This window comes from Spermophilus citellus, assembly GCF_964194105.1.
Source record: "Spermophilus citellus genome assembly, chromosome: 3".
NCBI lineage: Eukaryota > Metazoa > Chordata > Mammalia > Rodentia > Sciuridae > Spermophilus > Spermophilus citellus.
The window spans coordinates 36,488,673-36,502,095 of NC_138184.1; the positions used below are offsets into that span (position 1 = coordinate 36,488,673).

The following is a 13,423-nucleotide window of genomic DNA, read 5'->3' on the forward strand; positions in this document are numbered from 1 at the left end:
TTCATTGTGTCAATTGTACTGACGAGCCTGTCAAAGATGTTCTTTATATCTTTTACCACATATTGGATATTTAGCATTTCCATTTGGTTCTTTCTTATTTCCTTCTCTCTGCTGAAGTTGCATGTTTTCTACCTTTTGCACTAGAGACCATTAACATACTAATCACAATTATTTTAAATGCCCTATCTGATGCTTGTTAAAACATTTTCGATGTTTCTGAGAATTGATTCTGATGATGGCTTTCTTTTTAGACTTTTTCCTACCTTTTCATATGCCTGAAATTTTTTGTTGAAAATCGGTTATGTTGTGTAGGGCAGTAGATACTAAATAGATTTTAGTATGGGATTTATGCTAATCTATCCAGAAGTTGAAGCTGTGTTTGAAGTTTTTTCCAGGGACGTTCAAATTCTTCTTTATTTTTGTCTTTCCCCTTGGCCTTGGGTTTTTTCCTTTGGGCTTCGCCTCAGAGGCTATTTGTCTCTTCTAGCTTTTCTAGCTGAAACCTCTTATTATTGGAGACTTATTAGCATGGGAGTAATTATGGGGGGAGGAATTCTCTAATGCCTGATTAAAATCCCAGTATTTGGAGTGTATACAGTGAGCCTGTATCTCACAAATTAAGTTTCAGAAATACTCATTCTCCATAGTAAAAACTTTTCTTCTGTCTTCTATTCATTTTACCCAGTTGCAGCAGGTATCCATCAGTGATTTCAGTCTGTGTCCTTTGGGACCCCTGCCCTGCAGAATAAGGAATATGTAGTTTTTTTTTTTTTTTTTTGGTAAGGAAGATAGGTCTGGGTAGCTTTCCCATTAGCTGCTGTGCTCTGTCCTTGGGCAGCACCATGGGGGAATCATTCTTTTGATTCTTTTTGATCTTTCCTATGAGAAGCTGGTGAGATTCTCGGAAGAAAACCTTGCAAAGTAATAAGAACTCCTTATGACTATAGCCTTCAGAAGCTTCCTACACTTATTAGTCTAATCTTCTGTATTGTTAGTTAAAAATCCTACTTTAAACTTCCAATTGGTTTACTAAACTTCTATCCCAAGTAAGTAAGTACTTAGATTTTGTGGTTTTCTATAGACTCACGTCTTTCTCCAAACTATGATCTAAATTCTTTGATGGGTTTGTGAAAAATTAATTTATTTGATAACCTGTTTTCTTATAAGGTCAGAAAAGGCTTCTGTTTCAGCTCTTTATGTCTGAACTTACCGGAAATCTCTGTCATTTTAAGAACTAAATTATGACAAATTTTATAATAATTTACCCATCCCTTATCCTCTTTATCAAGTACACAGAGAAATAAATAATTTTTAAAGATCAGGGATAAAGAAATAGATTAGGGAAAAGTCATGAAGTTTTGGACCTGTGGGGTTAGTTATTGTAAATGAGAAGAAATGAAAAGATGTAAAGTACCCAATGGCATTCACCTGTTTGCGGTGCCAATATAGTATTGTTTATTATCTTTGTTTTTTAAATTAATAGGTAAATGGATTTCGAAGTTATGTAGACCTTTATGTGAAAGACAAATTGGATGAAACTGGGGTAGCCCTGAAAGTTATTCATGAACTTGCAAATGAAAGGTGGGATGTTTGTCTCACATTGAGTGAGAAAGGATTCCAGCAAATCAGCTTTGTAAATAGTATTGCAACTACAAAAGTAAGTATGCAAATTCTTTGTTTCAAGGTTATTTGTAAACAATGCTGCATTAAAAATAACAAAATAAAAGATACTAAGTCCATTTTTCTTAGAGAAAATTGACTTATAAAAGTGAAAGCTTATTTATACAATAGATATATTACAATTTATTTAACTATCCATTGAGAATTACATTTATATGCTTAGTATTTATAGTTATTTATGAAAGTTAGAATAACAAATTCCTTTTCTGTGTTCTGAGTTTAGGGTATATTATAGAATAATAGATAAATTTTTGGAGAGGTCAGATTATGGAACATGTTATTTGTCACTCTAAGAAGTTTGTTCTGTAGGCTTTTGAATTTTGGAATCAAAAGACATTGTTCTCATATAAAAGCACTTAGTGTGCCGGGTGTAGCTCAGTGGTAGAGCCCTTGCTCAAGCATGTGTGAGGCCCTAGGTTCAATCTCCAGTTTCACTTCCACCAAAAAAATATATATATATATTATTCATTGACTATAATAAATTTCTGGGCAATACAAGCATATATCCTGGAATAGTTTAAGGCAGTGATTTGTTACTCTTGTTTGAATAAAAAAATTTTAATTTCTTTTAATGTATAATTTTTTAATAGAATCATTTTTTGTAGTCAGCAGAAATTGAGTCATTTATGATTAATAGAAATTTACTTAAACTGTGAGTTTAACATGTGAAGGTTTTATTTTTTCTTGATAACTAGGGACTAGGAATAGGCAGTCTTAGGCTGCTAATGTGTCACGGCAACATCATCAGGGACCCGGTGTTCCTTCTGGCTTTCTTTTCTGTCACCTTTAGCATGTGATTTTATTTTCACACCCTCAAGATGCTAGCTGTACCCCTATGCCTCACTTCTAAGTTCTAGGGAGATGAAAATGGAGTTGAGCCAAATCTCTCTATTGGTTGGAAATACAATAGGGTTTTTAGAAGACTCGCTTAGTGGATCTCTGCTAACATTTCACTTGCTAGAACTGGATCATATGACTGTCCCTAGCTAACAAAGGAGTCATGGTTTGTGAATCTTTATAACTGGGTGCCGATTAAAAACAATCTGTGTTAGTTATCAAATTCTCCCATTACATTTATAACAATCAATGGTTGCCACAATTCCTAGGCTTAAATCATGTGTCTTATTACCACCAACCATATGCGTTTTCATTATCACTTTCATGTCTTATTTTTAAATTTTTTTGGCAGTGCTGGGGATGGATCCCAGGTTCTTATATGTTAGGCAAAAATTCTACCACTGAGATACACTACCAGCCCCTATTCTATTATTTCCACTGCATAATAGAGTTGGCTATGTAGAGTTTTATATAGTTGCATAGAATAATAAGAAATATACATTTTGATTCTTGTCTCTGATTCTGACACAGAGCTCCTTAAAATTTGTAATTTCCTGAGTAGTAGGGATGATAGGAGTTAACTTTTTTGTTCTAACATTTGATCTTTGTCCCTGTTCCTAACACAAAGCTCCTAAATATGGTGGGTTATAGGAATGTCTTTTAATATTTCAGCATGTGGTAGATGCATAGACAGGGCTAGTTACCTTAAATAACAACATTAATTAGAAACCCTAGCTTTTTTGATTTCTAGGGAGGGGAGAGGGACTGGAGATTGAGTTTAAGATTATACCTATATGATGAAAGCTTCTAAACAATGGGGTTCTCAGAGATCCCAGGTTGGTGTCTATATTGAAGTGTTGGGAGGGTGGCATGTCTGGAGAGGATGTACCCACCATCTACTGCTCCCATACCTTGCCCCATGTACCTTTTTATTGGCTATTCATGAGTTATATATTTTTAAATAAACTGCCAAATGAAGCTAAAATGTGTTTCTGAGTTCTATGAGCCATTCTAACAAATTATCAAACCTGAATAAGTCATGGGAACTCCCAATTTGTAGCTGGTTGGTCTAAAGTATAGAAGGCCCCCCTCTTGAACTGGCCTTGGTTTATTGGTGCTGTTGCCAAAAATATCTAATTAAAAAATTTTGACATTGTTATTCTGAGACTTATATTACTTCTCTAGAAAAATGAAATCACTGGAAGTTGTTGGCTACCTTAATTATAGAAGATTTGGGATTCTGTCGTCTTTTTTTTTTTTTTTTTCCTCTTTAGGGCGGACGGCATGTGGATTATGTAGTAGATCAAGTTGTTGGTAAACTGATTGAAGTAGTTAAGAAAAAGAACAAAGCAGGTGTATCAGTGAAACCATTTCAAGTAAGTGATGCTTTATATATTTTGCTGAATTTTAAAATAATTTTAGTTTTAATGTTGACTTCTTTTTCTGTTTTTCACAGGTGAAAAACCATATATGGGTTTTTATCAATTGTCTTATTGAAAATCCAACTTTTGATTCTCAGACTAAGGAAAACATGACTTTACAGCCCAAAAGTTTTGGGTCCAAATGTCAGCTATCAGAAAAATTTTTTAAAGCAGTGAGTAAAACTTGTATTATATTTCAAGGTGGAAGTTGTTTTCTTGATTTATCCTATTTGTGATTACTTTGTCTTATTGTATTAACTGTGAATATAGTCATGTTTACACCACAAATTAATATGTTTAATTCTGATAATTTCAAACGGAGACTTCAGTGTTTCATCAAACCATTGATTGTTTTTCCAAGAACTAAATTAAGGAATTATGTAATTGTGTTTTTAACTTTGAACTGGTTGAAAAGCTCAGATTTCCCTTTTAACAAGTGTACAGATCCTTTTGGGGCTCCAGTTTTTATCTTTTCTACTCTGATTTCAATTTCATCTAGTGATTTTAATGTACAAATATTCTTATTGTAGTAAAATGCATAACATAAAATGTACTATTTTCTACATACTTGAAAATTTTATTTTACTTTGTACATATTTATTGGGTTACCTTAATTTTTTGAAAATAAGATGAGGGTATAAGTCAATCTTTGATTTGCAACTGAGCCTTATAATACTGTTAGCTTCTTATAATCTATTTTATCTTCTTTTTTTAGGCCTCTAATTGTGGTATTGTAGAAAGTATCCTGAATTGGGTGAAATTTAAGGCTCAAACTCAGCTGAATAAGAAATGTTCATCAGTAAAATATAGTAAAATCAAAGGTATTCCCAAACTGGATGATGCTAATGATGCTGGTAAGATTCAGATTATTTTCTCTTACAGATCTTGATTTAAATGTAATTAAAATTAAAATAAAATAATAAATAATAAAAATTATTTTTAATTTATCCAGTTCAAGAAATTTTTTTTAGACTCTGTTTTCTGTTGAGAGTATAATGTGACATCATTGAAATTGCCACATATGCTACCATTACTACATTTTAGGGGATAGAAATTTATTTAAAACTTAAACTGTACTGAGCATAATATGGGATGACTCTTACAGTCTTTCACTATCATTGTGAGCAGTAATTTTTATGTCTTCATTTTTTTTGATCTGTAAAATGAGAAATTCAGAGTATACTTAGTTTTTAATTTTTCTTAGGTGGCAAACATTCTCTGGAGTGTACACTCATATTAACAGAGGGAGACTCTGCCAAATCCTTGGCTGTGTCTGGATTAGGTGTGATTGGACGAGACAGATATGGAGTCTTTCCACTCAGGGGTAAAATTCTTAATGTACGAGAAGCTTCTCATAAACAGGTACGTGTTGTGAATGTGTGTGTGTGTGTGTGTGTGTGTAAAATCTTTACACATTTAGGACATTTTTAATACTTTACTAAAATTGTTGAACTTTAAAATGTAAATTCTGGTAATTTTTTTGTGTATTTTAATGCTTTTGAAATACTTCCAATGATTTTTCTTTTTGCACAGATCATGGAAAATGCAGAAATAAACAATATTATTAAAATAGTTGGTTTACAATATAAGAAAAGTTATGATGATGCAGAATCTCTGAAAACCTTACGTTATGGAAAGATTATGATTATGACTGATCAGGTTGGTTTAAGTCATCACCTACTTAAAATTAATATGTTCAGGTTGTCCTTTTGATAAATGTTTCATGGTACTTGTTCCAAGTTAATGTAAGTGAAAGTAATTGTACATCAAAGAGGAGAAAACACATTTTGTAATAGAAACATTTGTGTTGAGCACAATTTATATTATTTAATATTTGGGTACTGATCTTGGTTATTTAAAAATATTTTTAAATGCAGTAAATTTGAGCAGAGTAGACACAGTATTATATTATAGTGACTAAGCCTACACATGAGTAGAAATGAAATGATGGAATCTACAAGTAGGAAAGATTAATGGTTAATATTGATATGTGATTGCATTCATAAAAATCAGGAGGATTTTAATAGAAAAATGGCAGTAATCAAGACAGAGCTAACAAATTGAAAGAATTTCATACGCATTTAAATGTTTTTCTTTTGTATACTCTTGGTAAAAGCATCAGTAGAAAAAATGACAACTGACAAAGCTGCTATACATTTTTAAGCAGAATATTTATAATTTTTTGGTCATGTGAAGACTTACGCCTATGCTCCTTGGATTTCCTCTTCCATTGTGCAATGAAGTAGCATTATAACCACGTTTTACATATTTTTCATCCTTAAAATAATTTTTAGTGAAAGAAAAAAAACAGACATAATTATATTTTATAATGACAGGAAAATTCAGTGTATTGCTAGTTATATTCTTTATTCGCATTTTAAGAAATATTTTTTTTTACTGTGGTGATCTAATGTTTTATAAAATGCAGTTCTAAAATTTTGAATGGAACTTTGTCTCTTTGCTGCCTTCATATGTTTTTAAATTTGGCTATATAAGTAGTTAACAATTCATAAAATTGTTATAGGAAGTTTTACTTTTTTTTTTAATTTCAGGATCAAGATGGTTCTCACATAAAGGGTTTGCTTATTAATTTCATCCATCACAACTGGCCATCACTTTTGAAGCATGGTTTTCTTGAAGAGTTCATTACTCCTATTGTAAAGGTACTATTTACATTATTACATTTTTATACTGTTGTCTTAATGAGCAGCAGAAACACTAATTTTTTTTTTCTTTTAATTAATTTAAGGCAAGCAAAAATAAGCAGGAACTTTCCTTCTACAGTATTCCTGAATTTGATGAGTGGAAAAAACATATAGAGAATCAGAAAGCCTGGAAAATAAAGTACTACAAAGGTTTGTATTTTAAAATATTTAAGTTTTGTGAAGTGACTCCTGACATAAATTTATTTTTATAACATAAATATAAAAAAAACTTTGAAAGTTTCTCTTAGATTTCAAAAACGGTTACTGCTGATTTTTTAAAAATTGTCATAGAAAATTCTGTAAAAATATAAAGTAGTATAATGAAATCCTCATGTACTTTAACAATTACTATTTCTTTGGTCAGTCTTGTTTTATTTAAACCTCTCTTCACACCACCCCATTAGTTTTAAATACCATATTTAAAAATCTAGTCATGTTAAAATTCCTCATAATTATATTAATATATAAATAGCAACATAAAAATATAAGTTTGTAGTACAATCATGAGTAATATGTATTACATATAATATGTATGATTGAGATATATCTATATATCTACATATATACACATATATATTGTTTTCTTTTTGTTAATATCCAAACATAGTACATTTGGTTGATAAGTCTCTTTAACCGCTGAATATATTATTTCTCTTTTCATAGTTTTCCTTGTTATTTATTTATTAAGATAGTTAAACTGTTTGTTCTGGATTGTGACTATTATATATCTGTAGTTTAATATGTAGCATGTTTTCTGCTCCCAGCACCATCAAAATAAAACAAACCAACCCCAGAACATCTGCTAGATAGCATTATATACTTTTGTAAGGAGGCATGTAATATCTAGTTTGTCTTTTTTTGTCTATTAAGATTGATCTGTTGGTGTGGGTGTTGCCACTTTATTTTTAAATAATTTTCCCTATCAGCTTTTCATTCAGTAGTTTTAATAGTTATTGATGTGTGCAACTCACTTTTTAAATTGTACAGGATTGGGTACCAGTACGGCTAAAGAGGCAAAGGAATATTTTGCTGATATGGAAAGGCATCGCATTTTGTTTAGATATGCTGGTCCTGAAGATGATGCTGCCATTACCTTGGTAATTAAGTTAATTTTTAAAATTCTTACGTTAACCATCCCCTACCTGATGTATATTTCCTCCCAATCCTGGTTTGCTGTGATAAGTTTCTTTTAAAATTTTAGTGCTCAGAGAGTGAACTTTTAGTCTTTTTCTGCAGATTATGCCTGTCATTCATAATTCCTTAATAGACTAAGTTCAGGGTTATTTTTGTCAAAAACATTAGAAAATACCTTTAATTTTCCTGAGGTTAATAATTAACTATTTGCTGTTTGTGAATATAAATTTTACAGTTAATTTTATCTATCTATCTATCTATCTATCTATCTATCTATCTATCTATCGGTCCTGGGGATTGAACCCAGGGCCTTGTGCATGTGAGGCAAGCACTCTACCAACTGAGCTATATCCCCAGCCCCTACAATTAATTTTATTTTTAATGTGTGAAATCATTACTTGAACTCTTTCAGGCTTTCAGTAAGAAGAAGATTGATGACAGAAAAGAGTGGTTAACAAATTTTATGGAAGATCGAAGACAGCGTAGATTACATGGCTTACCAGAGGTTAGTCATAAAGAACAGTGATCTGGGGAAGAAGGAGAGACACTAAAATTCTTGTAGTAATGACAATATTGCTATATGACTTTTCTCCTAGCAATTTTTATATGGTACAGCAACAAAGCATTTGACTTACAATGATTTCATCAATAAGGAATTGATTCTTTTCTCAAACTCAGACAATGAAAGATCTATACCATCTCTTGTTGATGGTGAGTATCCTATATAAAAAGTTTTTTTTTTTTAATGTATTATTGAGTATTGTTTAATTTCTTGGACTTTAGGTCATCCTTATGATCCATTTTAAAATTCTTACAAAACATGTGATGAACTGATTCAGAGGAATTCAGAAACCTTTTTGATATTGCTTTTGAGATATGTTAAGGCAGAAGTTTTTAATATTCCTTAGTTTGAAACTTTTAAACCCTTTTTGAGTTTTTCAGGAAAATTGACACTTAAGCCAGTCTTTAAAGCTTTGGCCCATTGATTACAGAATTTCTAAAATAAAAGGAGAAGTGGAGCATTGATAATCTCTAAAATATTTATCAGAGAATAAACTTTAAGAACATACTTCATTGCCCAAAACCTAGTGATTTAACTTATTTGGCTTTGACACAGTTTAGAAACTGTTTCCCATTAGAGCAGCTTTTGGTCTCCTCTATTAGGCTTTGCTTTTCTTTTCCCATTTTAGAACTTTTTAGCAAATTTGTTGGGTTTTGTAAACCTTGTTTTTTTTTTTTCCAGCTCATAGCCGTTCTCTCCATCTGTTACTTTTTAGCTTGAATTGCCTCCCTTTTATGAAGTCTTTTCTACCAATTTTAGTTGAAATTGGTTTCATATGCCTCAAGTTCTATGTCAGTTATTGTGCACCTCTTCCTTTATCTATGTTAATTTTGCCTCCTCAATTAGATTATAAAAATTTCAAAGAAGTGGACATATTATATTATTTTATTCTCTGGTTAGTGTATACTAAAAAGGTCATTACTAAGTTTATTGCCCTAGAACAAGAAGCTTGAGAAGGAAGCAGAGTGCTTACATTATCTCATGTAATACTTAAGATAACTCTGTTAGAAAGGATATTATTTCTGTTACTCTGAGGACACTGTGGCTTATTGGTTTGGTGACTTTCTCAGTTACCTGGTAAATACCAAGTTGAGAAGAGTATCCAGATTGATTAGATTCTAAAACCTACATGAAAAGCCACAATAAATCTTTATAAGAGTCTTTCTAATTTGGAATACTTTAGTTATAGTTGTCAGGCTCATCAATGGTTTGCTGATACTTTAGTTACATTTGGCATTTTGGTTTTATGAGTGTTTGGAAACTCTTTAAGAACAGAAGATTGTCATTCAATTGGCAATTCACTTTTACAACAGAAAATATATTAGTGACAATAGAAAATGTATTAGTGTGTAGTCATATTGTTATAGGATTTCTAACAGCTGTTCTTCAAAAGCAAACTCTTTGCTTTTTTTTTTCCTTGCCTCGATATATAGATCATTGTTTCCACTTAAAGAATTGTTACAACTATATCTTGAAGTATTATTTTTACAAGAGGGCTGTTCTTTTTTAAAAACAGGCTTTAAGCCAGGCCAACGAAAAGTTTTATTTACCTGTTTCAAGAGGAATGATAAACGTGAAGTAAAAGTCGCCCAGTTGGCTGGATCTGTTGCTGAGATGTCTGCTTATCATCATGGAGAAGTAAGCATTAAGATTGGAGTCAATTGAGAACTTTCATTATTGACAAGAGTCATAGCTATACCTAATGAAACATTTTTCTTTTTATAATGTCTTTGAAAATGTAATCGAATTGTAAATTTATATTTTAATACAAATTGAGGAATAATTATAGAAAACTTAGAATATTAATGTTATATTCTGTTTCTATTCTATAGCAAGCATTGATGATGACTATCGTGAATTTGGCTCAGAACTTTGTGGGAAGTAACAACATTAACTTGCTTCAGCCCATTGGGCAGTTTGGAACTAGGCTTCATGGTGGCAAAGATGCTGCAAGTCCTCGTTATATTTTCACAATGTTAAGGTAAATATTTGCTGTTTAATACTATAAAGTTAAATTTGAAGTTTAGAATCAACTACATGTTTAATAGAATAATGGCTGTGGAGAGATGATAAATGTTCCAAATTATTTGATCACAAATAGAACAAAGTCCATTAGCCTTAAATTTTGTAAATTCTTGGTGAAATCAGTCCCAATGAAAGTAAAGATTTTTTTCCTGATACACTTTATTTTATAGGTTAAAAATGGATTATGTGGGGCTGGGGATGTGGCTCAAGCGTTAGTGCGCTCGCCTGGCATGCGTGCGGCCCGGGTTCGATCCTTAGCACCACATACCAACAAAGATGTTGTGTCCGCCGAGAACTAAAAAAAATAAAAATATTAAAAATTCTCTCTCTCTCTCTCTCTCTCTCTCTCTCTCTCTCCCCTCTCTCAGTCTCTCTTTAAAAAAAATGGATTATGTGCTTTATTCAATATGTAGTTATTTTTTTTCCTGATACAACTTTATTCTATAGGTTAAAAATGGGTTATATGCTTTATTCCTATTAGATGTGCAATAATAGGAAATTACTAAACAGCTATTTAGCAGTATTAAAGAATTTAGGTAGATAAGTAATATGTAAGTAAAATAGAGCCGTTTCACTTTGCTTGTGCCCAGGAGAAACAGGCATTAAATACTAACATTATGTAAATTTTACTGTTAAACACATTAAGTCAGTGATAAAAAGCATTATTTCTCAAAGCCATGCCACTTTTCCATTTTCTTCTTTTTCTTTTCATTAGCTCTTTAGCAAGATTACTTTTTCCTACTGTGGATGACAACCTGCTTAAGTTCCTTTATGATGATAATCAACGTGTAGAGCCTGAGTGGTATATTCCCATAATTCCCATGGTTTTAATAAATGGTGCTGAGGGTATTGGTACTGGATGGGCTTGTAAACTACCCAACTATGATGCTAGGGAAATCGTGAACAATGTCAGACGAATGCTAGAAGGATTGGATCCTCATCCCATGGTAATTTTTTAGAATTTATTGTTTATTTTACAAATGATAATGTATGAGTAGTAAAGTTCAGTCATTTTAGAAAAATAATGTAATATTTTCACTTTAGAACTACTACAGGCAATAAAGACCTTTTATGATATAATTTGATATGTGCTTACAATAAAAGATATAAAGGAATGAGTCTGAAAGTGAGATTTATGGGGGAAAAACTGTTGAAATTCAAAAATATCCCATATTCCAGGCTTTCAAATCTCTGAACTATACAGAGAATGGTGCTTTTGCAATAAAATTATATGTAACTGTTTTTTGTTCTCAAACTACCAAGTTTTGGAAATTCCTTTACGATGTTACACTAAACATTATAAAAATAATTATACTCATTGTGGAAAGTACAAATAAGAAAAGGAGAAAAAAACAAGCCATAAATCTACCATATAGACAGAAGCTGTTAACATTTTGTTGTATTAATATTTCCCAGTATTTTAAAATAAAAATTGAAGAGGTTATGAGGGGCAAGGGGGAGGGGAAAAAAGGGAGAGAATTGAACAACAGCAGGGGAGGTAGAGAGGGAAGATGGGAGGGGAGGGGAGGGGAGGGGGGATAGTAGGGGATAGGAAAGGTAGCAGAATACAACAGTCACTAATATGGCATTATGTAAAAATGTGAATATGTAACAGATGTGATTCTGCAATCTGTATTTGGGGTGAAAATGGGAGTTCAAAACACAATTTGAGTCAAATGTATGAAAGATGATATATCATGAGCTATGTAATGCTTTAAATAATCAATAAAAAATAATAAAAAATATAAAATAAAATAAAAATTGAATTATTACATGGTTTACATACTACTAAAATAGTCAAATCAAGTTTCAACTCTCTTAATGCCTAACATTAGGAATTAAGTGTCAGCAGGTGAAATCTTGGGTGACACTCAGACCATATCCAAGCCATAGCTGAGAGAATAAAAATGAGAATATTCAAAATATTCAAGCAAAGTATAGGAGAAAACTAATGATTCTGCAGGATACAAATCATCTGACAAAAATTAGAACATTAAATTGGCTCTAGACTTTGGAAGACTTTCAATGTAAAGCCCAAGAAGTTTGAATTTAAAAGGATATCATCTAAGGGAAAGGAAGTTATGGAGCAATATGTTGGAAAAAAAGGGCTATTCTAGAAAGAATAGAAAGATGATGCTAAAATGTTGATTTGGGGGAGATATTTAAATTATATTAACAGAAACTATGGTTTCCACACTGAATTATCATCTAGAGAGAGATAATTGAGGATCAGGAATTCAGTTTTAGTCATGTTAATCTTCCACTATCAGTAGACCATAGACTAAGGGGCATTCAAATATGGGACCTGGTACTTAAGCAAAGCAAGCTTAAGTTTTGTTTTATGTTTTGTTTTTCTGCAGCTTCCAAACTACAAAAACTTTAAAGGCACAATTCAAGAACTTGGTCAAAACCAGTATGCAGTCAGTGGTGAAATATTTGTGGTGGATAGAAACACAGTAGAAATTACAGAGCTTCCAGTTAGAACTTGGACACAGGTTAGTATTAATATGTGAATGCCCATAAGAAGGGCATTGCATTAAGAAATTCTTTGTTATAAGAGTGACCCAGCATTGTTTGTTCTGTGTAATGTTTAAAAATTCCTGTTTTTATTTCTATCCATTCAATTGAATTTTGCTTTGAATTTTCAAATAGTAGTTAAAACATTATTTTAATTAATTAATTAAAACTTCTTCAAATAATATAGTATGACTTATGTTAGATAAATGCTTTTTTAAGAGACAATATCTTTGTATTTACCTTAAAATGAAAGGAATAGAATAACAAGTAGTGTTTTGAGTTCTTATAAATATGGTCAGTACATACAAGTCAGCATCAGCTGTTATAAATCTAAATTGATACATATTATTGTCAGTTCTACTTGATATCATCTTCTGCATACTGTCAGACTGTATCTTGCCCTTTGAAGTGGGAGTAGATCAGAACTATTATCTTATATGTCTTCTCATCACTGAGATATCCCCACATGTTCTTTTCTATAGTGTTTGAGCGAGAGACAATAGAAATGGAGTTTTCCTCTCCTCTCCCCCATAGGAGTGGAG

General features: G+C 31.7%; 1 protein-coding gene across 2 annotated transcripts in view; it reads left to right on the forward strand.

The window, feature by feature from the left end:
• Positions 1 to 13,423, forward strand: part of TOP2B (DNA topoisomerase II beta) — a 58,243-nt gene that overhangs the window by 23,737 nt on the left and 21,083 nt on the right. For both annotated transcript variants that reach the window (XM_081286685.1, XM_081286684.1), the window contains exons 8-22: positions 1,484 to 1,657; positions 3,792 to 3,893; positions 3,974 to 4,111; positions 4,654 to 4,792; positions 5,143 to 5,300; positions 5,472 to 5,597; positions 6,491 to 6,601; positions 6,688 to 6,793; positions 7,631 to 7,740; positions 8,190 to 8,282; positions 8,374 to 8,488; positions 9,856 to 9,977; positions 10,172 to 10,320; positions 11,080 to 11,311; positions 12,725 to 12,859. In XM_081286685.1, coding sequence (XP_081142811.1) covers positions 1,484 to 1,657; positions 3,792 to 3,893; positions 3,974 to 4,111; positions 4,654 to 4,792; positions 5,143 to 5,300; positions 5,472 to 5,597; positions 6,491 to 6,601; positions 6,688 to 6,793; positions 7,631 to 7,740; positions 8,190 to 8,282; positions 8,374 to 8,488; positions 9,856 to 9,977; positions 10,172 to 10,320; positions 11,080 to 11,311; positions 12,725 to 12,859 — 2,010 coding nt within the window. The remainder of the gene's footprint in view (positions 1 to 1,483; positions 1,658 to 3,791; positions 3,894 to 3,973; positions 4,112 to 4,653; positions 4,793 to 5,142; positions 5,301 to 5,471; positions 5,598 to 6,490; positions 6,602 to 6,687; positions 6,794 to 7,630; positions 7,741 to 8,189; positions 8,283 to 8,373; positions 8,489 to 9,855; positions 9,978 to 10,171; positions 10,321 to 11,079; positions 11,312 to 12,724; positions 12,860 to 13,423) is intronic.